The following is a 26,461-nucleotide window of genomic DNA, read 5'->3' as shown; positions in this document are numbered from 1 at the left end:
GGACAAATGGTTTCAAGGTGAAGGTAGGGTTACATCAGGGATCAGCTTTGAGCCCCTTCTTGTTTGCAATGGTGATGGAAAGGTTGACAGATGACGTCAGGCAGGAAGCTCCATGGACCATGATGTTTGCAGATGACATTGTAATCTGTGGTGAGAGTAGAGGGCAGGTGGAAGAGAATCTGGAGAGGTGGAGGTTTGCACTGGAGAGGAGAGGAATGAAGGTCAGTAGAGACAAGAAGGAATACATGTGTGTGAATGAGACGGAGGCAGGGATGGATGAATTCAAATATCTTGGGTCAACCATCCAGAGCAATGGACAGTGTAGAAAAGAGGTGAAGAACAGGGTGCAGGCAGGATGGAGTGGGTGGAGACGGGTGTCAGGGCTGATGTGTGACAGAAGGATAGCAGCAAGAGTGAAAGGTGTGCTATGATGTATGGTTTGGAGACTGTGGCTCTGTCTAAAAGACAGGAGGCTGAGCTGGAGGTGGCGGAGATGAAGATGCTGAGATTTTCGTTGGGAGTGACAAGGCTGGACAAGATTAGAAATGAGCAGATCAGAGGGACAGTGAAGGTGGAGCAATTTGGAGATAAAGCCAGAGAGGCCAGGTTGAGATGGTTTGGAGATGTGTTGAGGATGAATAGTGGATATATTGGTCAAAGAATTTTGGAGATGGAGCTGCCGGGCAGAAGGAGAAGAGGTAGACCTCAGAGAAGGTTTATGGATGTAGTGAAGGTGGACATGGAGATGGTTGGTGTAAAAGTAGAGGAGGCAGTGGATAGGGCAAGATGGAGGCAGATGATCCGCTGTGGCGACCCCTAAAGGCAGCAGCCGAAAGACGAAGAAGAATGCAGATGTAACCAAGAGAGAATAGACACTGTATTTCATGTGAATTTCACAGTATTGTAATGATGATCATTGAAGTGATTTTGTTAACTATCTAGTTGTGTTGTGTTAGTGTGTTTTTTATGACGTGTTCTAGTATGAATCCTTCATTAGCCAATAGCATGGTTACACGTTTCTTTGAGGGGAAGAGTTTTCTTTTTCAGTTAGTTGAGTGCTCGTATTCCTCGGTGCTGTTGGATAAGTCTAGTAGGATTAACCCGAACACTTACCGCCATGATAGCCGTGCACGTGCAGTTTCACACGTTTTTTTCTGATACTCAGAATAACCCTACTCCTCGTGTCAGAGCACCTGAAGGACCAAAGGCTAAACTCAATACTTAAAAAGAGGACTGGGATTCGTTCATCATTCCCTTTGAGCGCCAGGCTACTATATATAGATGGAGTAGTGCCGATCGAGTTAATAAATTGCATGAATGTCTACGTGGAGTAGCTGTCCGGTACTTGTGTTCCCTGCCTGAGCATGTTTGTGAGGATTACTTCCTACTGAAAGAACAACTGGCTCTCCGTTTTGGGCAGAAGAAACCTCCAACTTCAGCTCGAAGACAGCTCGGAGAACTACGGCAATCTAAAGAAACAGTCATGGAGTTTGCAGAGGAGGTCCGTAAGCTTATTATGCTGGCTTATCCAGGCGTTGGCATGGACCTCAAAGAACAGATAGGTGCTGATGCTTTTCTTAAAGGCCTCCGAAATCAAAAGATTGCATATGAAGTGATGAACCGTGACCCAACAACGTTAGATGAAGCTCAGAGATTAGTAGCTACCTATGAACATAACTTCAGGGCAACCTTGGGCCGTGATCTGGATCCACGTGGGAGAACATGACGGGTCTCTTGGGCTGACCAAGACACAGAATTAGTGGATGAGGACTTACCTATGCAGTCAGAAGAGTTCAAGCTCCCACTTATGTTACACAGAACCAGCTACAAACACTCATCGACAAGGTCAATAAAGTACAGCTCGTGGTAGGTCCCCTGCCGTCACCCTCTTCAAATGCCATCCTGCCCCCTCCAACTGTATCTCCTCATCAAGAGGGAGCTCATGGAGCTGCTGGGCATGAAGGTGGAAACACCAAGCAGCCCTACTGTGGTATGAATAAAACCAGAGCAGGGGCCCCAGCCTGCTCATTGTAGTAAGTGTGGACGGCATACAGGTGAATGCAGTTATTGATACGGGGGCAGAGGCTACAATTATGTCAGAGGAAACCTTCAACACACTTCCAGTTAAGAATCACACAAGCCTAAAGAAAGTGTCGCTTCGCAATGCAGAGACAGGCAAGGAGATGATAGCCACAGGTGGTGTTACGGTGGAGTTTAAGATTGGAACAAAAACACTACAGTGGGACATATGTGTTGCACCCATTCATGATGCACTCCTGCGGGGCCTGGACTTCCTCAAGGCTGCTGACTTTACTATACATGCCTCCGGTAAGGTGTTCATTGGGGCAGAGCCTTTACCTGCCTATCTAACAGAAGGAAGTGGACCTGAAAATGCAATTTCAAGAGTAGCGCTAGAGAGAGATACCACAGTTCCTCCAGAGTGTGAATACCTGGTGTGGGGGATAGTGGATAACCCGAAACCAGAAGTCCCCGCGGTTTTGGAGCCTGTTTGCCTGGCCGATGGACTCTCCTCTGGAAGTGTTATGATTAAGATGGAACACCGGATTCCAGTATGGCTGTGTAATGTGTCTGCTTCTAGCAAACCCCTGGCAAGAGGAACCTTTTTTCTGCTGGTGGAGGCCTACCCTGATGCAAGTCAGAGTAAGGAGGAAAGTTGCATGGTGTCAGACAGATGGAGATACCCAGTACCCAAGTCATGAGGTCATGGATGAGCACAGCATTAGACGAGTAATGACTATAAGTGCTCTTGATCTTCCTGAGCACCTCAAGGAGCTGTATACTGCCTCCAGTGAAGCTCTAACAGAAACACAGCAACAGAAGTTAATTCATTTACTAATAGAGCATCAGTCTGTTTTTGCAGCCACAAATGATGATCTGGGAACATTCTCAGCAGTTAAACACCACATTGACACTGGACATGCTAAGCCTGTTCGACAGCCAGTACGGCGCACTCCTTTGGGGTTTCAAAATGAGGAAGAAGATCATCTCCAAAAAATGCTAGATGCAGGCATTGTTGTTCCCTCAAGCTCAGAGTGGGCCTCTCCAGTTGTCCTAGTTAGGAAAAAAGATGGGGGAGTGCGATGGTGTGTGGATTATCGGCAACTCAACAACCTTACCACTAAGGATGCCTATCCAACTACAGTATTGGGGCGGTCCTCTCTCAGCTTCAGTGGGGAGAAGAGAAGGTCATTGCCTTTGCAAGCTGTCGCCTCACACCCACTTATCAGAGATACTGTGTAACACGCCGTGAGCTGTTAGCTGTTGTCAAATTCACAAGACAATTCCGACACTATCTCTTGGGGCGCCCCTTCTTACTCCACACCGATCACAGTAGCTTGGCCTGGCTCTTCAGATTGAAACAGCCAGAGGGCCAGCTTGCTCGGTGGCTCGAAGAACTCAGCCAGTACAACTTTGTGATCCAGCATCGAGCAGGCACCAGCCATTCCAATGCAGATGCTTTGTCACGGAAGGGAAAAGACCAGGGCTTCTGTGATTGCTATCAGGCGGGGAAAGAGCTGGATAGTTTGCCTTGCAGAGGGTGTTCTTTCTGCCAGAAATTACAGCATCAGTGGGCCAGATTTGAAGAGGATGTAGATGATATATTTCCACTAGCAGTAAGACATACAAGGCTACAAGAAGAGAAGAGTTAAGATGCACAAGATGCTGAACAGCTTAGTATGACAGTTGATACTTGTGTAAGTGGAGAAGTGACACTCGGTTCTTCTAGCAACTGGCTACAGCCAATGGACAGAGACAGTCTCAGAAGGGAGCAGCTGGCTGATCCCAACCTCTCAGTCCTACACCAGTGGATGACGGAAGGTCGATTGCCTGCTAGAGACGAGGTGATGTTAGAGAGCCCAGCTGTCAGGAAGTACTGGCTTTGCTGGTCACATATTGAGCTGCATGATGGCATTCTCTATTATCTTTGGGATGCTGCAACTAGAATGGCACCTTCACTCTGCCTTCCTATACTCACTTCACTCAAGAATGAGGTGACCGAGGCCTCTCATAACCCATCTCAAGCCGGTCACCTGGGGGAAGAGAAGACTCTTTGGTGAGTGCGCCAACACTACCATTGGTATAACATGGGAAGTGACATACGTCTGTATGTCAAAAATGGCCACAATGTAAGTACTGCAAGATGACCAGCCCAACGGGTCGAGCTAAGTTACAAAATTACCAAGCTGGCGCACCAATTCACCTTGATGTCCTTGGCCCTTTTCCAGAATCCAGGGCTGGAAACAGATACATCCTTATAATAATTGACCAGTTCACACGCTGGGTGGAAGCATTCCCCATACCGGAGCAAGGAGCAGAGACCACAGCGAAAAGACTAGTATTTGATTTCATCTCTCGTTTTGGGGCCCCACTGGAGATCCATACGGACCAGGGCAGGAATTTCGAAAGTGTCTTGTTCACAGAGGTCTGTCGTCTTCTGCAAGTCACAAAAACCTGGACCACACCATATCATCCTGCTTCCAATGGTCAAGTGGAACGCTTTAATCGGACACTATTGCAGATGATAAGATGCTATGTTGATCAGGATCAGTGAAATTGGGATGAACATCTCCCCCTGCTTACAGCTGCTTACCGCAGTACCGTCCATTCAGCCACTGGTTTCACTCCCAATCAACTCATGCTGGGTAGAGAAGTGTTTCAGCCCCATGATGTCTGGCTGGGAACAGCAATTGCCACCCCAGGAGCGAAGGAACCACCAGCGTATGTGGAGGAACTTCAGTCCAACCTCCAGCAAGTTCACCATCTGGCACAACAGAACCTACGAACTTCTCAAATTTATCAGAAGAAGGTCTATGACTTGCGTGCAAAAGAAAAGTCGTATTGTGTGGGTGATCTAGTCTATGTCAAGGTCAACAGCCGGAAAAAGGGCTACAGTCCTAAGCTCCAAGCTCCATGGCGAGGTCCCTGCATCATTACTGCCTGTCTTGGGCCTGTCCTGTACAAGGTTGGAGATCGTCGAGGTGAGCGAGTATTGCACCATGATCGTCTACAGCCATATCTCAGTGATGACATACCATCGTGGGTGCAACGCCTCAGACATAAGTACACCCATCTCGACCATAAGTCTTCAGACTCTACTCAAAAAGAACAGCTTGATGCACTGGAACAGATTGTGAATTTCCCCGCTGTGGGACTAATAAAGGATTATCTTATCTCTTATCTTATCTTATCTTATCTTATCTTAGATTCCAGCTCAGCAGATGATAAGCAAGAAGAAAAGGCAGCTGACAGCACGGAGCCAACGTCAAAAAAGTTGCAATACTGCTGTCAGAGAAGGTTCCAGCAGTGACATGGATCTAGCTGAAAATGAGGAAGTTCACACACGGAGTGGGAGAGCTGTTCTCATCCCCGCTCGCTATACAGATTAAGGACTGTTCAGTTATCTTTAGTTCAGGTAGTGGCTTAGTTAATGCAGAAGGGACTCTGCAGGGCTAGAAGGGGGGCAGTGTAATGATAGTGATTTTGTTAACTATCTTTGTGTTAGTGTGTTTTTTATGACGTGTTCTACGTATGAATCCTTCATTAGCCAATAGCATGGTTACACGTTTCTTTGAGGGGAAGAGTTTTCTTTTTCAGTTAGTTGAGTGCTCGTATTCCTCGGTGCGGTTGGGTTAGCCTTTCTCTGCACCGAGAAAGAGCATTTACCTATTTTTGTATACTGCTTGTTGCAAGCTGTCAAGAACCTGTAAATCCGCCATCCGACTGAAAGTTCGACGTTGTTGTGTGAGTCTTTCCACACCTCCACTGACACTGAGATAGACGAACACGACAGTATTAAGCATTTGTTCGGAATGTGGTGGTGTTTTGGAGCCATCTACTGGTGTGTGGCGAACTGCAGATTGCAGCATTTTGTTCCTCTTGAGCTACCATACCGAAGCAGACAGTTTTCTAGGTAACACTTTACTGTAGGGCACGGTAATGAAGGCTACATGACACCTACATAAGCACTTCATGACAACCGACACAAACATACATAAACATTTATAAACACTTATTCCATAAGTCGTCAGTTGTCATAAAGACTGCTTTTGTCAATTTTGATGTCATGTTGACATAACAACTATGTCAAGAGACATAGATTTTTGGTGACATTAGGTTGTGTCATGACATTTTCTGAGGTGAAATGACATAGCATGTTATGACAGCTGACTTAGTGGCTTTGTGTTTGGTATGTCAGGGTGACACAGTGCTGATGATGTGATACAGCTTTATAAAATGAGGCAGTTGATTAAACTGAACAAAAGTGTTAATTTCAAGGCCTACACAGGCGCAGTAGTGAGTGAGAAGAAAACAGACTACACAGAAAGGGAAGTAAGTCTATGAAATTCTTTCTACAATTTTATTTCATCATGTGCAAATTCTTTAACCCTTTACTCATTCTTCATTAAAGAGTAAACAATGGTGCAGGATGCAAGTTTCAGTACTTTTCAGTGACTCCTCTGTTGAGATCCTGTTGAGGGAAGAAGATACAACTCTTTAATTCTTACCTTCCAAGCACACTGGCTTAGGTCTTCCACTTCTCTCTTGAAATGTCCTGCCATAAAATACAAGCTTGCCTCTCAGGTTACTGCTTCAGTGTCTTGGCCCCTCAGTGGTAGAACACACTTCTCCCTAAACTCTGCACTGCACCATCTCTCAGCTCCTTCTGTTATCGACTGAAGAACCGCACTCTTAACTCATCTGTAGACTTGTGGTATAAATATGTATTTTACTATATTTAACTATAAGGTATGACGTCTTTTAGGATATAGATTCCTGCTTGATTTTGCTTCCACTGTTAGCACATTTTGTGCAGGTTAAGAGAATGACAAAATAATGTGGGTTATGAAAAATCATTTTCATGAATCCTTAATCAAATACTATGACACTATATTGACATTCTTATGTATGTTTTCTCTGGCCCCTAAGTGAGTTTTACAGTTTATAATGTTTTTATGAATCCTTATTCAAGTGCCATAACGCTCTTATGTATGTTTTCTCTGGCCCTTAAGTAAAGTGAGTTCCATTTTACAGTTTATAATGTTTTTATGAATCCTTATTCAAGTGCCATAACGCTCTTATGTATGTTTTCTCTGGCCCTTAAGTAAAGTGAGTTCCATTTTACAGTTTATAATGTTTTTATGAATCCTTATTCAAGTGCCATGACGCTCTTATGTATGTTTTCTCTGGCCCTTAAATAAAGTGAGTTCCATTTTACAGTTTATAATGTTTTTATGAATCCTTATTCAAGTGCCATAACGCTCTTATGTATGTTTTCTCTGGCCCTTAAGTAAAGTGAGTTCCATTTTACAGTTTATAATGTTTTTATGAATCCTTATTCAAATGCCATGACGCTCTTATGTATGTTTTCTCTGGCCCTTAAATAAAGTGAGTTCCATTTTACAGTTTATAATGTTTTTATGAATCCTTATTCAAGTGCCATAACGCTCTTATGTATGTTTTCTCTGGCCCTTAAGTAAAGTGAGTTCCATTTTACAGTTTATAATGTTTTTATGAATCCTTATTCAAGTGCCATAACGCTCTTATGTATGTTTTCTCTGGCCCTTAAGTAAAGTGAGTTCCATTTTACAGTTTATAATGTTTTTATGAATCCTTATTCAAGTGCCATGACGCTCTTATGTATGTTTTCTCTGGCCCTTAAGTAAAGTGAGTTCCATTTTACAGTTTATAATGTTTTTATAAATCCTTATTCAAATACCATGATTTCTAATATCTTCAAGTATGTTTTCTTCCGCAACTAAGTGAGTACCATTTAATATTTAATGTAAAGACAATCATATGTACAAAAGGTACTTGAGCTTTAATATAAGACATTATTTGGAACTTATGGCTAAAACACTTTTTACATAGAATGCTACATATGAGATATGCTACATATATATATTTTCCAAACTAGTATCAATTTACAAATTCCTTTCCCCAGATACATCTGACACTTAGAATAGTAACATGACTGAAATTACATTTCAATAACATTCAATTAATTAGTAATGTACACATTTCATGCTGAAAAAATTTAAATTAACATCATTCCATCTTTAAATCTGCAATAACAATCACTTTGAGTGAAGCCGTAGTCCATTCTACAATTGTTACCTGTCGCAAAACTGATTTTACTGAGAAAACAAACAGGAGTGTTAGTATCCAAATAGTGATACAAATGAACAAATCATCCTAACCTTCATCCATCATTGGAATTTTTTCAAATCATGGATCAGTCTACCCAACAGACCTTCAGGGTGTTTATTTCCAAGCCAGTACCGCCATTCAATCAACCTAAGGTGGTACTTAAGCAGTCTGGATGTGCGATTACCCCTATGACGCCATATGTCCACCTTGTATGTCTGCCAAGCACGTTCAATATGCTGAGTGTGGCTGCCTGTCCTGGCATCAACAAAATTGTCTTTGTGGCATACAGAGAAATGTTGATATCCATACTGACTGAGCTGACCCCTATACGCACGCCATTCGTCACTCATTATGTAACTTCCTCGTTTGACATGGCGTCTGATCACACGAAGAAGAACACGGCGTGAGCGTGTCTTCACAAGTTTGAGGATTGGTCTTCTAGTAGTTATCCCGACCTCCAGCATACCGAAGACCCACTGCCGTTTGCGACGCCAGCTGTTGCCAAATCGTCCTCGATTGTACTAGAGGAGGAAAAAGTTTGTTTAGAGGTAGTGCACTGTAAAAAAATCTATTTACAGTAAATTATTAATAGCTTAGTTGTAAGCAAAGAAATGTAAATATACAGCAATGGACTGTAAGACATTTAACTGTTATCTTACTATATTTCTATAGCAATGAAACCGCAGTAACTATTTTAAACACACAGTACTTTCCTACAGGGTCAGACAGATAATAAGGAATTCACTTTGGGCCATTGGGCCCTCAATGTATCTGGTAGTCAAATTTAAGTTATTGTGGGCCATGTTTATAGAAATACTTTAATTGTATATTTATTACATTTACAATTTCAAAGTAATGCATCACTACCAAATTAATTGTCAGGTGCTGCTTTGAAATTAAAATATTTAGTAAATTTACATCAACAACACACATTCACTTGTGTCCATTATGCGAGCAGAGAGCCATTAGGTGAAGCAGTATATTCTAAAAGGATGTTGAGTTACTTATGTTATTTAATATTCAGTTTCACTGAATCAGCTAAAGCACATATAGCTTGCAGGGCTTGTGTGTGCTTAACAAAAACATTATTCAAAAAATTACTGGTAATTAATTATTAGCTACTGCTCAGGGATAAAACATTTTTAATTAATGGTAAATATTTGTGAATTTATAAAAATACTGCTGATCTGGTGTTTTTAAAAAGAAAATGAAAAAAAAAAGAAAAAAATCCAAGGTCAAAGCCAATAGTTCACAGGCTCTGCATTTTTCCTGACCAGGCAATATCAATGCCTGTGTTCATGCATACCTGTAGCAATACCAGACATGTTTATACAGCTAAAAAGAACAGCAAGAGTACACAAAATAAAACTGACATTTGCAACTGACATAAGCTCACAGGTGAGGTATAGGTCAGCTTGATACCCAGACAGCCTCAATATTAAATACAAGTCATGTAGACATAGATTATGCAATTGAACTGATAACTATAATGTTTGCCAACTTACTGATTCACTGACTCCACCTCCTATATGTCTATAAGCCACTTCATTAGGTCCACCTATCTAGTATTTTCACTGTCCACTTTGTCAGATCAACTGACCATATTGTTTCACTCTGTAGTTCTACACTTACAGACTGTAGTCCATCTGTTTCTCTGCATACTTTGTTACCCTTTTCTTCAGTAGTCAGGAGCCCCACAGAGCAAGTATTATTTGGGTGGTGGATCATTCACAGCACTATAGTAACACTGATGTGGTAGTTGTATTTTAGTGTGTGTTGTGCTGTGCTGGTACGAGTGGATCATACAGTTTGTGAGTGTCCACTCACTGTCTACTTCATTAGACACATCTAACCTATTGGACCACCTTGGAGATGGAAAGCTTTTGATCATAATTTATCTGAAGCCACATAGATTGTGTTGGTCATCCTCAGTCTTTCACTGGTGCTCAGTTTCAGGACACAGGACATTGTTAACTGGTATTTAAAAACTCCAGCAGCACTGCTGTGTCTGATAAAATATGCGCAGCATACATGCACAAACACTCCACCACCACTTTAATGTCACTGCAGTGCTGAGAATGATCCACCACCCAAATAGTATCTGCTCTGTAGGGGTCCTGACCACTGATGCAAGGGGGTAAAGGGGCAGAGAAACAGATGGACTACAGTCTGTAACTGTAGAACTACAAAGCGCACATAGATCTTCAGTGAAGCTGATAAAACAAGGACAAGGTAGGTATACCTAATGATTAAGTGGCTAGTCAGAGTATACTGCATTTTTATTTATGCCCAAAGATTACAATTTTTCATTAAATTTACCATATTTTGTGTTATTGCTGAAGAATTTGAAATAGTGTAAATATTTTTGGGGATTCTGGGAGTTTATTTCATAGGATCTTACACAAATGTAAACTATCATTCGCTGAAAAAATTCGCTGCATTCTTGCCAAAATACATATGATGCATCCACATATAAGATGTTCGTAACCCAGTTTGAGCTGCATTTGGAGTTTCTGATCATTTTGGCACTTGTTAAATGTTCCAGTTGCTGAAAAACAATTCATCCTCTGGTGTGTCACCATGCCAACAGCAGAGATGACTGTGATTGGTTAGAGATTGACTTTCGATGGAAAACGTTTAAAAAGAGCACATTTTCATTGTCTGAAATTGCATTTGGTGTATAAAGGCCCTTAGGTAAGCTTATTGTTTATAGCATAGGGTTACCATCCTGCTAGAGAATGATAATGTTTAACATCATGTACTAACACGCATGAACGTATTTCATAAAATAAAAATGATTACAGAAAACCTGCAATGTTTTTCATAACCCAAGCTTAAGCACATTTTTCAATTTTAATTTAAAAAAAAAAAGAAGTCAGTATTGGACATGGATTGGTGTATTTATTTTACATTACCATCATAAGTTCTGCAGGAACCTTACGAACACTGATTTTAATTGTGAATCCTTTTTCTTCCAGATCACAAAACACTAATCAAACAGCATTTGATGTGAAAAAACTCTATTACCTTAATCACACATCTAGTAAAATAATACATTACCTTCCTTTTGTGAGAGAATTTACTTTCATCTAGAACAACGAAGTGATGTCGACCTCCAACCTTCATGCCTTTGCTTTTAAGACGGGAAACAGCTTTCATGCACACCTGCTAATCATAGAGAAGTACATTACAAAACCACATATTGTATAAATATTGTAGCTGGAATATACTTCCATTTCCCATTTCTAAGCCCTTGCAAAATGTAAAAAATACAATTTAATAATTATGCTTTGTATTTACTTGATTTAGGTGAGTCCATTGGTTGCAAATGACTAAAATATGTTGCATTAACACAAAACAAATAAACCTAAAAAAAAAAAAATGTGCTTGTGTAATGTATTTTATTTATTATCCACTTGACATGTTTAAGTAGTACCTGTTTCTTTTCACTGTATAGGCTAAATACTGTATCTGTCCCTGCCTCCCAGCTTTAATTCAGGGAGTGATGGACCACATATAACTCAACTTCTGGCTGGGTCACAACCCGATTCACCTAAATCACCAATGAGTTGTTTGTAAAACACACAAACAATACCTGTCAAATTTGATTGACCTATTTATTTGATAGGGAACTATATATAATGAAGCAGTCATAAACAGACCTTTCTTAATGTATGTGCCATTTTGGTCAGCGTTCTTGAACTGCCAGCAATCCCGTGTTCAAGCATGTCAAGTTGTCTTAGCTGCAGACCTTGAGAAAATCTACATTAGATGTAAGAGGGTAAAACATTAGTTCAAATAACCCACAAGTTTATACACATAACTTATAAATGTCTACACTTGAGTTGGGGATGTTTCTTTCGTTCTTTCAATGTTCCACCCCACTGAAAGTAATGCCCACCACCATAACACAGTCGACCACAGTGGGATGAAACAATAAAATAAATACAATTACTCATCAGTCTGCAATTTTTAATTCATTTCAGATTAATTTTTTAATAGGCACAGTGGTTTTGTACAGATTTTAGTGAAGGGAGAGGCCGAGTTGTTTCAGGATAGTACTTGTGGGGCCTGTTCTGGAAAAACTGGATTAAATAAATGCCCCATTAAATAATTACAGTGGCAAGTTAATATTATTCAAACTTTAGCTAAAGGGGCTGGACAATGGACTGTTACAATAAAACTTTATCTCAGTAATTCTGAACTTATGTGACTGGATGATCATTAGCCAAAGTCAAACTTGGAAAATATTAATTAAGCTATAATATTATATAAACTAAATATTAAATAAACTTAAACTATAATAACTCCAATTCTATCTGCTCAGGATCTTGTATATATGTAACTGTAATCATAAAAATGTAAACAAACGCAAGCCAGCAAGCATTTTTTGGTATTTTTGTTTCTTTTTAAACTTTAATTTTCAGGCAGAGGTCGAACCTTGAATTGATATCAAGATATCGAAATACGGAGGTAAAGTTCAATCAGGGGTGACTATGGTAATCAGAAAGGTAGCTAAAGTTCACTGTGTTTGTGACTAAAGCAAATGCCACTGGCTTTTGGTAAATCAAGTAACCTAATGTTAATGTTACTTTGGACAGGCGGCAATGACAGTCAACAGTTATTGCTTTCCCCTTTCCTACTACACTGTAAAAACAAGTATATGGGCCAATGACATCCTCTAAAAGCCATCCCATGCATAAATAACAAGTCATGAGTAACGCTAATGATAATTTCATCGAGCTCTAGAGAAGCGCTGAGAAATAAGTGTAACTAGCTACCTGTATATGAACATCAGCCATCTCGCCAGGGATTTGCGAGATTTGTACATCACAGATCCATAACGTACTGATGTTTTCTTTGCTTTGTGGTTTGTTCCGCAAACCCTTAAGGCAAACATTAAAAGTTCAATCAGTTTATTATTTTCACTGTGTTGTGAGCCAAAATGAGTCTAGGCAATGTTATGGTTTATGAAATCTAACAAAGTGCAGTCGGGCCACTTACCAGGTAAGACCATCACTGCGCGCGCTTTCTCTCAGTCGCATGCGACGTGTGCAAATGCAGCACCGCATTGATCGTTTCAGTATTCCCCGGCGCTGCATCCACCTCACACTTCTTCTCCTGTTGTTAAGTGTGTCCCGTTGATGTACAAGTTTAAGAATATCTTCACTTAAACGAGCCATACTAGGCAGAAGGACGCGCTCTAGATGTCTAAGCATAACGGAATGCTGGGAAATGAAGTTCGTACCACGTGTGTCGCGGTAGTTTTGTTTTGTGCGGTAATGTTAGTTGCATGCGATTATTTCCCGTTTCATGTTTTTATCGCTTAGTCTGCAGCAAAGGAAAATCATGGTAAGTAATAATTTAGGGTCGCATATAATGGTTTCTTACTATAGATACAGCGTAGTCATATTCTTAGGGTAGGTCCCAATGTGCAGTGTCTTGTGAATTTGAGTTCCTAGATAGCCTTGCTTAACACAGTGGTAGCCAGCTTGCTAGGTGTGGCTACCAAAATGTTAGCTAGCAAGTGGTGACATGAGCCTGAATGTGTTTGGGCTGTGGGATCACAAAAACAAAATGTTTTTGTGATCTTATTTTCTTTCATGTGTGATTATGAGAAACAGAATCGTATAACTACACGCGCTAAGTCAAAAGAACAAGTTGAAAAGGAGCCAAAGGGGGAACCAGGAACATCTCTTCCACCACAAAAGCACGGTGTCTAACAGTTACTCAACGTATTTGGCCAGCTGGCTGGTTTAAGGCTAAATAAAGTAAAGTAACTTTATTTCTCAAAAACAGATGTGGAAATAATCACGGGCGAGAGTTCATGTTCCAGACCACAGCATGGCAAAAAGAATCTGCTGTCACGACCCCAGTCGTTATCCATCAAGAAAGGTCAGTAGCTAGATAAATTAGACCGTAAACTAACTAATATGTATGTGGTTATATGTGGTTATGTGGGCTACTTAAATGGGGCTGCACAATTTTTCATTAGATTTTACTTATGATTTTTGACTTAAAACTAAAATCATGATTCTCATTTATAATTCTTTGAATAGCAATTTTGTACAGAACAATATGAATTTATGAAGGTCTTTCATTCTGTATCTTAGTGTGTGTACAGCAATTTGGAGATGAAGTGTATGTAATATGCAATATAGTGAAGTACAAAAGCTTTCTAAATAAAATTAGAATTATAAAGTATAAATAGAATCGCATTAAAAATCCTCATGTAAAACAGGCAAACTACCATCACCTTACAACTTTTGTTGTAGAGTTTGGTAATACACATGAAAGGTGTCTGCATAGCAAAACATCTTCTATACTTCATCTTTCGTATTTGTTAATGTTAAAAATGTTATGTAAATGTTAAAATCAACACATCTACAGTTATAGTTGTTTCACAGAGTGGTAATATGAACTATTATGCCATTTTATGAAGATGTTTCACTGACAGCTTTTTGTACTTAATATATAAATAGTTTACATTTTTAGTGTAAGGGATTAAAACTATGGTTACTCATAGTTCATTTTAGATTAAATAAATGTTACAAAGTAGGTAGGTTGCTTACTTTTAAGTTAAAATGAAACTTTTATTATTTAATTATTTGCAACACATGCAGTGTAAAGTAAGCAACAGGGATCTTTACAAGTTTGAATTTATTAAACTGAAAATAAGATATAAACCACAGATTATTGTTCTGTGAAAGGGGGCCTTTTATGCTCATTTTCCGTGTTCATGATTTTATTTTTGAGGTCTACTAGAATAGATTTACATGCGTCACTGTTACTAAATCATTTTACCATGTTGTATTAGCATGCTAAGCTTGCCGGTAGGCAGGCAGTAAGAATTGTGTTACGGGATGGCATCACTTTGTAACAGAGAAAAGGCTGGAGTACCAACAAGGTATTTTGAGCAGCCGAGAAAATTGGTTTCTGTGGGAGAGATTTTCTCCCTCTAAACTTCGATTTGACAGAATTCGTGACTTTGGAGACCATTTACAAGCACAAAAAGCATAATAGGTCTTTTTTTTTTAAAAAGCATAATATGTCTCTTACTATTATACACTTGTTATCTGTACTTATTTATTGCATATACATTTATCATTTAAGACATCCATATTACAGTCAGGTAAAAGGACAAAGCCAGGTCAAAACCAAAATCAGGGTAAAAATTCTCTGTAAGATGGAGCTGTTAGCACCCAAGAAGTAGATTTAATGTGCGTTTGTTGAAAGGAAGGGAACTGATCTCATTAATACAGGTTTCTTTCAGCCACAAATTGCCTGTATGTGAATGAAAAAACTCCAAACTACAGTAAACATATCCTACATTTCATTTAACTAGGTCTAGGTTGTCAAGCTTGGTAGATAGTAGCTGTTTATAATTTTCTTTCTATCTATCTTTATGTATATTGTTTGTACATTTCACATGCAAGCATAGATAATATTTGAAAGCATAAATTCTCTCCTTTTATCTTGTTTTTCTTTTTCATTTAATTTTTCTCTTAATGCTTGTCTCTTCTTTTTATTTTTCTATAAAACAGATGAGAGGACATTGGCTTTGGACTCCAGCCCAGACAAGGCATCCACCTCACTTCCTAAAAAGAGAAAGCTGCAGATGGCAAGCCCCCTGAAAAAAGGTTATTATACAAAATAATTTTTTCATAGTGGGTTACATTGTATTTACACTCTGTTTATGAAGCCCTATCAACAGTGACTTTTTGTTTCTAGCAGTACCTGAGCTCAGGACTAGCTTTCTCTCTATTTGAGCTGGATTTGTTTTCCTAGAGGAGGTCTGGTATTGCAATTTGTAAGGAATTAGAATGACCAGCTATGTAAATTCCACCAATTTATCCCAGATTGCCTATATCAAAACCTCACAGCCGGATATTCACATTGGCGTTAAGAGTAAGATTACACACATACAAGAAAACAACTTCCAGGTGAAAGAAAGCATTAGGCTAGTAATGTGAGATAATTCAGCGTAACAGATTTCACAGAAGACAGAAATCATATTGCCTTCTGAGAGGTACTTTCAAGATACCTTATGTTCATTCTCTTTCTAATTGTGCCATGACTAGTGTTGAATTTGAGTTTTTTTTTTTTTTGCATTGCAAATGCATTTTTAAAATGCCTTCCGCTAACTTTTTTGTACCACATAGCCCTAAATATGATATGCTTGTTTCCATTTAGTTATATACTATACATTTTAAATAGGACCCAGAATCTTTTATTAGGTCTGAAGACAGACTGGAAAGTCAGTGTCTGCAATATATTATCTTAGCTTATGGATAAACTTGATCCATTAGGTCTATTCTTTTGTCTCAGATGTCTTGTAATTTTTTGAAACGGTTACCTTTTTCATGGTAGGGATGTTTCCCACAGCTGCTTTGGAGCTTCAAAAGTTGAGGGGCCAAGTTGAACTGATGGAACAAAAGATCAAAATGCTGGAACAAGTGAATTCGGATCTGAAGGATGACAAAGAATTTTTGCTCAGCCAGATAAAATCATCGGCTCCTCAGCTGAGTATGTATTAAAAAACAGCAACAATGTATTGTAACACATGGGGTAAATTAATACATATAACATAATACATACATGACAACAGACTTAAACCTAATCCATATTCTTTAAAACAGCATTTTTCTTGTTTTCTTCCTCCCTTATTTATTTCATTATTGTATACCCAGAGAGGCAAACCATTCAGACTTCATCAGATGATGAATCGAGCACATCATCATACACGTCCAGTTCTTCAGAGGAGGTGCCAAAAAAGAAAAAGAAGAAAAAGTCTTCTCGTGGATGTGATAACGAGAGTCTTCAACTTGGCAACAGCAGGACCCGTAGTAAGTGAATAAGCACACTCTTCTGCTCACTCCCTTCCTGGTTCCTTTTCTCACTCCACCTTATTACTGATTTTTCCTGTTTACTTTGTCTTTATCAGTTCTGTGATTTATTAGACTTATTACTACAGTGGTCATTTTAATGATTGTCTTATGCTGCAATGTAATGTAAGAGCAATATTGTAGAAAACTGGAAAAAAAAAATCACAGTTCTGAAAAAAATATGCGTAATACAAAGTCTTCATAATTGAGAATAATGTACAGCACCATTAGAAGACATTTTTAAACACCTTGCCAGAAAATTTGTAGTGGTTTTTACAATGTGCTTCTGTACTGAGTTTTTTTGTATTCTGATTGGAAACTGTTGAACACTAGCAAGTAACCTGTTGCAAAAAGTAGCACGTCTAAACTTAGCAAAGTACCTGCTCACAGGTAAAAAAAAAACAAAACAAAAAAAAAACACTTTTTGGTTGTTTTCTGTCAAAGCAAACACTTCTTGGCTGTAGTCAGAGGCAGGACAGAGGTTTCCTGTTGCTCTACATTAATTAGTTAATTAGCTGGAGCAAAAAGGAAATTAAGACCAGACTGGGTCTCCTGCACCAGTCTTTACTGAGCCTGTTGAACACCAAGAGCATGCTCAGATTTACTGGACTGGACAGGTTTACTTGGATTAGCACTATATGCTACCCACAACAACAATAATTGTTTATCGGTTATGTTTTCTCATTACTTTGCTGTGTTACATAATAAACTTTTTTATTAAAAAGTTTATTTAAAGAGCAAAGAGCCATATGGGACAGTGTGGACACCCCTGGTCAAAGGAATAAAAAAATATTTGCTATCATTGTTATTTGCTGACACTGACAGATTGGAAATTTTTCAAAAAAATGTGCCGTGTGCAGACTTTATATATGTTATGTTACAAAAGTTAAAATATATATAAATGTAATTTTTTCGAATGTGTTAAATTTAGCAAATTGCTAGAAATTGCCACATATATGCCATATTTAAGTTGTTTGTTAGAGTGGATGTGTTAATTTATTTACACTTACATAATCAACAAGTCTGATTTGAGGAGGGCTATTAAAACTTTTGTAAAATACTGTAAATAAAGAGCATAATAAATAAATATTTTCCAGCAATCATACATAAGCAACCTAACAGTAAGTGATGGTAATAATAATAGCAATTATTGTTCAGTTATTGTTCATGTCTTGAGCTTTTCTTACTTTTGTAAGATGGATTTTTCAAAACAATTTTCAATAGTTGCAGGCCTAGACGTTGCCATAGCTGCAAAATGTGTTGATCATTAAGATTCGCTTTGTGTCTTGGACATAGGAAATTTTAACTTTAGTGATATTACCAACCACTGAAGTAATTAGACATTTTCATGCTGGTCAGGTTACATAGAAATACAGTATTTATGTTGCTGTTGGCATTTTAACTGTACAGCACAATTTATTTAAGTAATTAAAATAAAAAAAAATCATGTTTGATTTTGCCAGCATTCTTAGTCAGGTTTTCCAAAGATACAAGACTGTAGTTTTATATATTCATGCATATGATTATTGAACAGTATTTGAGGATTATGACTTTTCATGCCTTTTTTTTTTTTTGCAGTGAAGACGATTGAAGGGGTCATAAAACGCTATAAGCTGGCACTGAAGTCGTACAGAAGATGTGGCTCGATGAAGAGGGCGTTTGAAAAGCAAAATGTCGACAGAAACACGATTGCGCGAACTGCTCCAATTGCAGAGCTTTACATAGCATTTCCAGATGCCTTTGCTGCTTTGCCAGAATGGAATGACACTGTTGAGAAGATGTCAGCATATGCTGAACGTTGTAGGCAAGCAATTACTAGTGACATGGCTCAGCAAATTCTAGAAATGAAAAAGAAACACCTCCTTCTACCAATTGTGTATAAGCTCACGTAAAAGTTAAGTTGATAAAATATTTGTGATACAAAGGCATCTGAATATGTAAACTTCATTTAGGTTTGTGGTCATTTTCTTTTGTACTGAAAAAATTTTGTTTGTAGGAAATGTTAAGTAATTAAAGCCTGTGTTTAAATAGGATGTCTTAGAATTTTGGGTAACACTTTATTTGAAGGCTACCTACATAAGGGCTTTATGATGCATTCACACTGAATAATGTGTTTATGAAGCACTACTTGAACATTTATTAAGTGCTTATGTCGGTTCTCACAACCTGACAGAAGATGTTTTATGAAATAAATGACATTGTCCTGACATAATATGAATAAACCTTGAACATATTTACAGCACTAAACATATTTAAAATGCTATACATAAGTATTTATGTCAGCATTCTTAAGACGACTGTATTAATATCAGGTGAAATATGCCTGGAAACCACCCCCTCTTCCCTCGATGGCATGGATAAGATGATTGATGCAATTATGTATAGTGTTTTAAATGTTTAGTGCTGTAAATATGTTCAAGGTTTATTCATATTATGTCAGGACAATGTCATTTATTTCATAAAACATCTTATGTCAGGTTGCGAGAACCGACATAAGCACTTAATAAATGTTCAAGTAGAGCTTCATAAACACATTATTCAGTGTGAATGCGTCATAAAGCCCTTATGTAGGTAGCCTTCAAATAAAGTGTTACCGAATTTTGGAGTATCTTGGTATTGTTAACATGATTGTTACAATGCAAGTTTCATTTATATTCACTACAGTCAGTTTGTAGTACGAGCTAGTAAATATGTCCGTGCATTTAACTTTTGAGTGATAACGTAATGGAACAACCTGCCTATTAATCACAAATATTGGAAAAAAAAAACAACTTTGTATACTGAAGGCATTTTCTTTTTCTCAGTAAAGGTGTTTAATGTAAATTTGTTTCCACATTTTGATTTACTGCTGCCATTTGATATTAACAGTAACAATTTTCATACTAATTTACAAATATTTGTTTATTAGGTAGCATGTCAAACAGCACATTAGAAATTGTTAAATGAAACTCACATAAAACAAGTTGAGACTAAAGTTTATTTAAGAAATTATATGTAAAGATGTGGAACTCACTTTACTTAAGGGCCAGAGAAAACATACATAAGAGCGTCATGGCACTTGAATAAGGATTTATAAAAACATTATAAACTGTAAAATGGAACTCACTTTACTTAAGGGCCAGAGAAAACATACATAAGAGCATTATGGCACTTGAATAAGGATTTATAAAAACATTATAAACTGTAAAATGGAACTCACTTTACTTAAGGGCCAGAGAAAACATACATAAGAGCGTCATGGCACTTGAATAAGGATTCATAAAAACATTATAAACTGTAAAATGGAACTCACTTTACTTAAGGGCCAGAGAAAACATACATAAGAGCGTTATGGCACTTGAATAAGGATTCATAAAACATAAACTGTAAAACTCACTTAGGGGCCAGAGAAAACATACATAAGAATGTCAATACAGTGTCAAAGTATTTGATTAAGCATTCATGAAAATGATTTTTCATAACCCACATTATTTTGTCATTTAGCAGATTCTCTTAACCTGCACAAAATGTGCTAACAGTGGAAGCAAAATCAAAACAGAATATTCTAGATTGAGACAGCAGGAATCTATATCCTAAAAGACGTCATACCTTATAGTTAAATATAGTAAAATACATATTTATACCACAAGTCTACAGATGAGTTAAGAGTGCGGTTCTTCAGTCGATAACAGAAGGAGCTGAGAGATGGTGCAGTGCAGAGTTTAGGGAGAAGTGTGTTCTACCACTGAGGGGCCAAGACACTGAAGCAGTAACCTGAGAGGCAAGCTTGTATTTTATGGAAGGACATTTCAAGAGAGAAGTGGAAGACCTAAGCCAGTGTGCTTGGAAGGTAAGAACTAGAGAGTTGTGTCTTCTTCCCTCAACAGGATTTCAACAGAGGAGTCACTGAAAAGTACTGAAACTTGCATCCTGCACCATTGTTTACTCTTTAATGAAGAATGAGTAAAGGGTTAAAGAATTTGCACATGATGAAATAAAATTGTAGAAAGAATTTCATAGACTTACTTCCCTTTCTGTGTAGTCTGTTTTCTTCTCACTCACTACTGCGCCTGTGTAGGCCTTGAAATTAACACTTTTGTTCAGTTTAATCAACTGCCTCATTTTATAAAGCTGTATCACATCATCAGCACTGTGTCACCCTGACATACCAAACACAAAGCCACTAAGTCAGCTGTCATAACATGCTATGTCATTTCACCTCAGAAAATGTCATGACACAACCTAATGTCACCAAAAATCTATGTCTCTTGACATAGTTGTTATGTCAACATGACATCAAAGTTGACAAAAGCAGTCTTTATGACAACTGACGACTTATGGAATAAGTGTTTATAAATGTTTATGTATGTTTGTGTCGGTTGTCATGAAGTGCTTATGTAGGTGTCATGTAGCCTTCATTACCGTGCCCTACAGTAAAGTGTTACCGTTTTCTATGCTGCAGGTAGGAGCTTCTAGCTTTTTGTACCGCAATTCATTAATGATTTAACGATTGAAGACTTGTTTAAAGCTGGAAATAATTCTCAGGTAGCAAATCTTATGAAACCTAGCGGTTATTTTTGCAGGAAATGCACAGTTATGGTTTGTATGGAAGACTTTATGGGTGTTTTTACTGTTCGTTTTTCCATGCGGACCTTAGCTGGGCTAGCTCTTTTGCTCTCGTCATCTTAGTGGGCTGTAACATACTGTTTGCCTACTAAAGAGATGTTTTCTTCATGCAGTTCTGCTGTGCACAATTTGCAGTCGTCACACCAGTGAAAGATGAGTTTTGAAAATTTGTTTTCTAGGTATGTATGTTTGTAAATACTTTTTTCTGTTCATTTAATTAGAACAGTTTGTATGTTTATATAGTCATTTGTTGAGTTATGTGTGTTTGTGCAGACATAGTAGAGAATGTATTGTTGGGAAACACATTTTAACTCTGCTTATGTGTACTTGGAAAGAAGCCAGTGTAAATTTCTATATTATGCAAAGTGTAGTTAAGCTTATGTACTACCGGAGCAGACAGAGTTTTCTATGCTGCAGTTCTGCTGTGCACAATTTGCAGTTGGCACACCAGTGAAAGATGAGTTTTGAAAATTCTCTTTGTTTTCCAGAATAAAACATGGGCAAAGAGCTTCCAGTGTGTCTGCGAGTGCTTGATATGCCAGTCCCTGAGTAATATAGGAGAAAAAGCATCCGTTACACTGGTGCCGTGACCTTTTGGATCAACTTGGTCAGCCAACGCCGATCGCCGTGGTTGCTGCTACAGATGTCGTTTCCACCACCGTGGTCAGGATTAGTCTTGCAGCATACACACTCTTTTGCTGTGCATTTATATACAGCACATGAACTGAAATTTATTGGATATTTTACCTTTAGTGGTGTTTTGAATTTTGGTGTTTTACATGTTTTAAGTTTCATTTCGTACTTTTTTTTTGTTTGTTTGTTTTGTTTCCTTTTCTACACATCATGGCTGAGCAATCAGAACATAATACTGACCTTGATATGTCAAACCTAATTTCCCCAGTGTTGGCAAAGGGAAGAAGTGGGTGGTTTAGTGACCAATACATGGGCAGTGTTACCGGTGAAAGTGTGAAGCGTAGGGCTGGGAGCCATTTACTGACAGTGGTAGGGGTACTGGGAGGGGCTGTACTACAGACAGTACTCCAGCTGGACGGTTTGCAAGGGGGGGGCCTGTATGCCTCGACACCTAGTAGTGATGCTGATACTTTGCACCACCTTACTGATATGGTAGGGCAGTTAGGCTTACAGATTGGTGAGTCTATAGTAGCCAAGCTTTTGTCAGCTGGTGTTGTTAACAGAAATGATGAACAGCGGAACAGTTACACTCATACAGAACAACCTGGACAAGAAGTGCCACAGGTGACAGTGCACCTAAAGACTGAGCATGATATATTCAGGGGTGATGGCTCTGATAAGTGTTCCATTCAAGAGTGGATTGACAAAACCAAAGCATACATCAGAAAGCAAAAATGCCCAACTTCTGAACAGGCTGACGAAATACTGTGCAGACTAGCCGGAAGGGCAAAAGACGTTGTTAAAATTAGTCTGCGGAGTGATCACACACTTGATGTCAAACAGCACCCGGAGTTGATTTACAGTGTATTGTTGCAGTACTTTAGTGAAACATCATCTTGTCTCAAACTTGCTGATTTTTATTCAACCCTGCCAAAATCTATGGAAATGGTTGATTATTGGGTAAGGCTAAATAAAGCAGCCAACCTTGCAGAGAGGGCCTACGTAGACAGGGTAGGCAGATGGAGAGCATAGGTGATGAGGTGGCTCGTATGTATGTCAAGCATTGTCCCGATCCTGATCTTGCCAGTATATTTAAATGTAAACCCAATCATGAATGGAGTGCCAGAGACATACAGTGAAGAATAGATGATCATCAGAGAGAACACAGAGGTTATGGGGGTGCCTGCTTACGTCTAAACAGTCAATCCGCTGCACTTAATAAAGCTGAGTTTGGATCAGTCATGCACGGTCAACCCGTGTCAGAGACGCCGGCTGTTCCATGATCGTCTACTCCTCCACCTAACAGTCAAGTGTTTAACAAGCTTGAACCCCAGTCCATTCCTCTGCCCAGACCAAGCTCAACATGTCACACTTTTGTTCTTCTGCCTCCCCAGCCATAGTGCAAAGTGTGCAACACTCTGATGGCCGTGCATTATCACGCATGATGGAAATGCTTGAACAACTTATGGAAAGAGTTCAAAATTGCAATGCGTGTACTCCCAAGCGCAGTGCAAAGTCTCAGCGGAGTTATACTGGCAATGTTTGTCGTGTATGCGGTGACAACATGCACACCACAGTCACTCATTGCATGCCAGACCGGCTATGCTTCTCCCCTGGACACACTAAGAAGGACTGCCCAAAGGGGCCAACTGCTCTGTCAAAACATGAGGGAAACTAACACACCCGTATTTGGAGGGAGGCAGTATGGGTCATGTTTGCAACTCCCAAGCCATCGAGCAGTCAGTTTCCGAGAGAATATATGAGTCAGTCAAAAGCCATCATAATGGAGTTAATGTTGTTGTCTACCAAAACATTCAGAAAATCGGTGCAAGTGATAGCCTGTTCTACACACCTGTGAAAGTTGTGATGTGGTGACATTACGTGCCATGTTGGAGATGTGGTGACATTACGTGCCATGTTGGACAGTGGATCGATGGCGTGCACTATTAGTGAAGCTGAAAGATGCTGGTGTGATTGATGAACACTGTAAGCTTACAATGGATGTTGTGCTTGTAGGTTGTGGAGGACGGCAGGTCAAACCTACTTCAGTTCTTGACTTGGTAATGGAAGTCTATGGCTTCAAAATGCTAGTGCCTACCTTGGTGGTCCCCGGACAGCATGATGAGTCGATAGTTGGTACCAAAATCATTAAGTATGTACTTCGTCAGTCCAAACAGTGTGAGACTTTTTGGAGAGCCATCTTGACCCCAGCTGTAGCCACTTCTGAGTCGGAACAGTTTCTGTCCATGCTTGCAGGTGTTAACCGTTGGAGAGGGGACACTTTACCTGATAAAGTTGGAACAGTTAGATGTAATTCGGCTGTGTGTTTGGAGCCCGGGCGTGAGTATCTGGTGTGGGGCAGGGTTATCCCCTGTATAGGAAATGTATGAGACTCTATTGTCTGAAGTCAGGGAGGTATCCAGCGCTTCAGTTCGGGATGCTTTTCTTTTGGCTGACCCTTGATAGGGATGTGAGGGAACATGTACGTCATTGCCGACGCTGCATAGTTAGTAAGACTGTAGAGCCTGAGGGTAAATCAAATCAAATCAAATTTATTTGTATAGCGCTTTTTACAATGGATGTTGTCACAAAGCAGCTTTACAGAATTTCAGAAAAGAAAAAGTTTCAAGAGAACTGTAAGAATGTACAGAAACCCCCCAGTGTGCAAGCCAGGGGCAACAGTGGCAAGGAAAAACTCCCTCAGAACTGAGGAAGAAAGCTTGGGAGGAAACAGGCTCACCAGGGGGGACCCATCCTCCTCTGGTCAAACTACCTACAAGTGATTATATTACTAATATTAACAGCAGTAATATTGGTATTAGGAATAACTAGGAGTCTATGAGAACTTTAGCGTAGGGTGGGCAGCTCATCCAAGGTAGGTGGTTGGGGCGTGGGCAGCTGGTCTGAAGTGGGTAGCAGGAGGGCTCGGCAGTCAGTCGTCCTTCAGTGTCCAGCCGGACATATGGGTGGTTGTATACTCGGAAAGAAAGCAGGTAAATGGAATTAGTTTTGTTCTATCCGTTTGTACATAAACAGGGAATGTAAACATTTACAGAGCGTGGCTAACGACTCCGGCAGATCTGACTATGACAGCTTAACTAAAAGGAGAGAACCAGAAGGACACACAGACATGGCAGCACTCTGAAACAGTTTGGCATCCCTCCGCTCCACCGTCCAAACTTGAGTGACCACGTGCGAGCAGCGGGACGACAGCACCAGCGTCTCAGTTTACTATAATTCCCTGTGTCCATGGACCCCTGGATCTGCTGCCTTTATCTAAGGGGGAACATTAGCTACCAAAAGCTAAACTGAACAAGTGAGTTTTCAGCCTAGTCTTAAAGATTGAGTCCCGAACAGTTTCTGGAAGGTCATTCCAGAGTTTGGGGGCTTTATAAGAAAAAGCTCTTCCCCCAGCTGAAACCTTCTGAATTCTGGGGACTATTAATAAGCCAGCACTCTGTGATCTGAGTGGTCGTGATGGCTCATAATGAGAAATAGGGTCTTGCAGGTATTCAGGAGCAAGACCATGTAGGGCTTTATAAGTCAATAAAAGGATTTTATAATCAATACAGAATTTAATAGGTAGCCAATGAAGTGATGACAGCACTGGACTAATATGCTCAAATTTTCTAGTTTTAGTGAGGACCCTGGCTGCGGCGTTTTGGACTAGTTGGAGTTTGTTTAAATTCCTGCTCGTGCATCCTGACAGTAGCGCATTACAGTAGTCGAGCCTAGACGTAATAAAGGCATGTACTAGTGTTTCTGCATCACGCAGGGACAGGGCATTTCTGATCTTGGCCATGTTGCGAAGATGTAGAAAAGCTGTCCTAGTGATGCTGCCTATGTGTTGATCGAATGATAAATCTGAATCTATTATAACGCCAAGATTTTTTGCTGCTGATCCAGATGTGGCTGGAAAGTCGGCGAGATTTAAGATTAAATCTGGTAATTTACTTCTTGCTAATTTTGGACCCAGAAGGAGAACCTCTGTTTTGTTACTGTTTAATAGGAGGAAGTTGCGTGACATCCAGTCTTCACGTCTTTTACACAGTCCTCCATTTTCTTTAAGCTGTATTGGTCATCGGGTTTGGCTGATATGTACAGTTGAGTATCGTCTGCATAACAATAAAAGTTTACACCATGGTTACTTATAACTGTGCCTAACGGTA

General features: G+C 39.4%; 1 protein-coding gene across 1 annotated transcript; it reads left to right on the top strand.

The window, feature by feature from the left end:
* Positions 1 to 16,592: 16,592 nt before the first annotated feature.
* LOC119263254 (coiled-coil domain-containing protein 106-like) lies at positions 16,593 to 18,946 on the top strand. The gene is made up of 3 exons (XM_037538018.1): positions 16,593 to 16,695; positions 16,860 to 17,015; positions 18,633 to 18,946. Exons 1-3 carry the CDS (start codon positions 16,596 to 16,598, stop codon positions 18,944 to 18,946), a joined length of 570 nt encoding a protein of 189 aa, XP_037393915.1. The 5' UTR covers positions 16,593 to 16,595.
* The last annotated feature ends 7,515 nt before the right edge of the window (positions 18,947 to 26,461 follow it).

This window comes from Pygocentrus nattereri, chromosome 1, assembly GCF_015220715.1.
Source record: "Pygocentrus nattereri isolate fPygNat1 chromosome 1, fPygNat1.pri, whole genome shotgun sequence".
NCBI lineage: Eukaryota > Metazoa > Chordata > Actinopteri > Characiformes > Serrasalmidae > Pygocentrus > Pygocentrus nattereri.
The sequence above is the reverse complement of the archived record's forward strand: the minus strand, read 5'-3'. Positions and strand labels throughout refer to the sequence as shown.

Excerpts from the sequence above, each read along its gene's own strand:
- LOC119263254 (XM_037538018.1), top strand. The coding sequence starts at position 16,596 with ATGGAACAAAAGATCAAAATGCTGGAACAAGTGAATTCGGATCTGAAG. Across the intron at positions 16,696-16,859 it reads ATCATCGGCTCCTCAGCTGA|AGAGGCAAACCATTCAGACT; the intron begins GTATGTATTAAA and ends TTGTATACCCAG. Across the intron at positions 17,016-18,632 it reads TGGCAACAGCAGGACCCGTA|TGAAGACGATTGAAGGGGTC; the intron begins GTAAGTGAATAA and ends TTTTTTTTGCAG.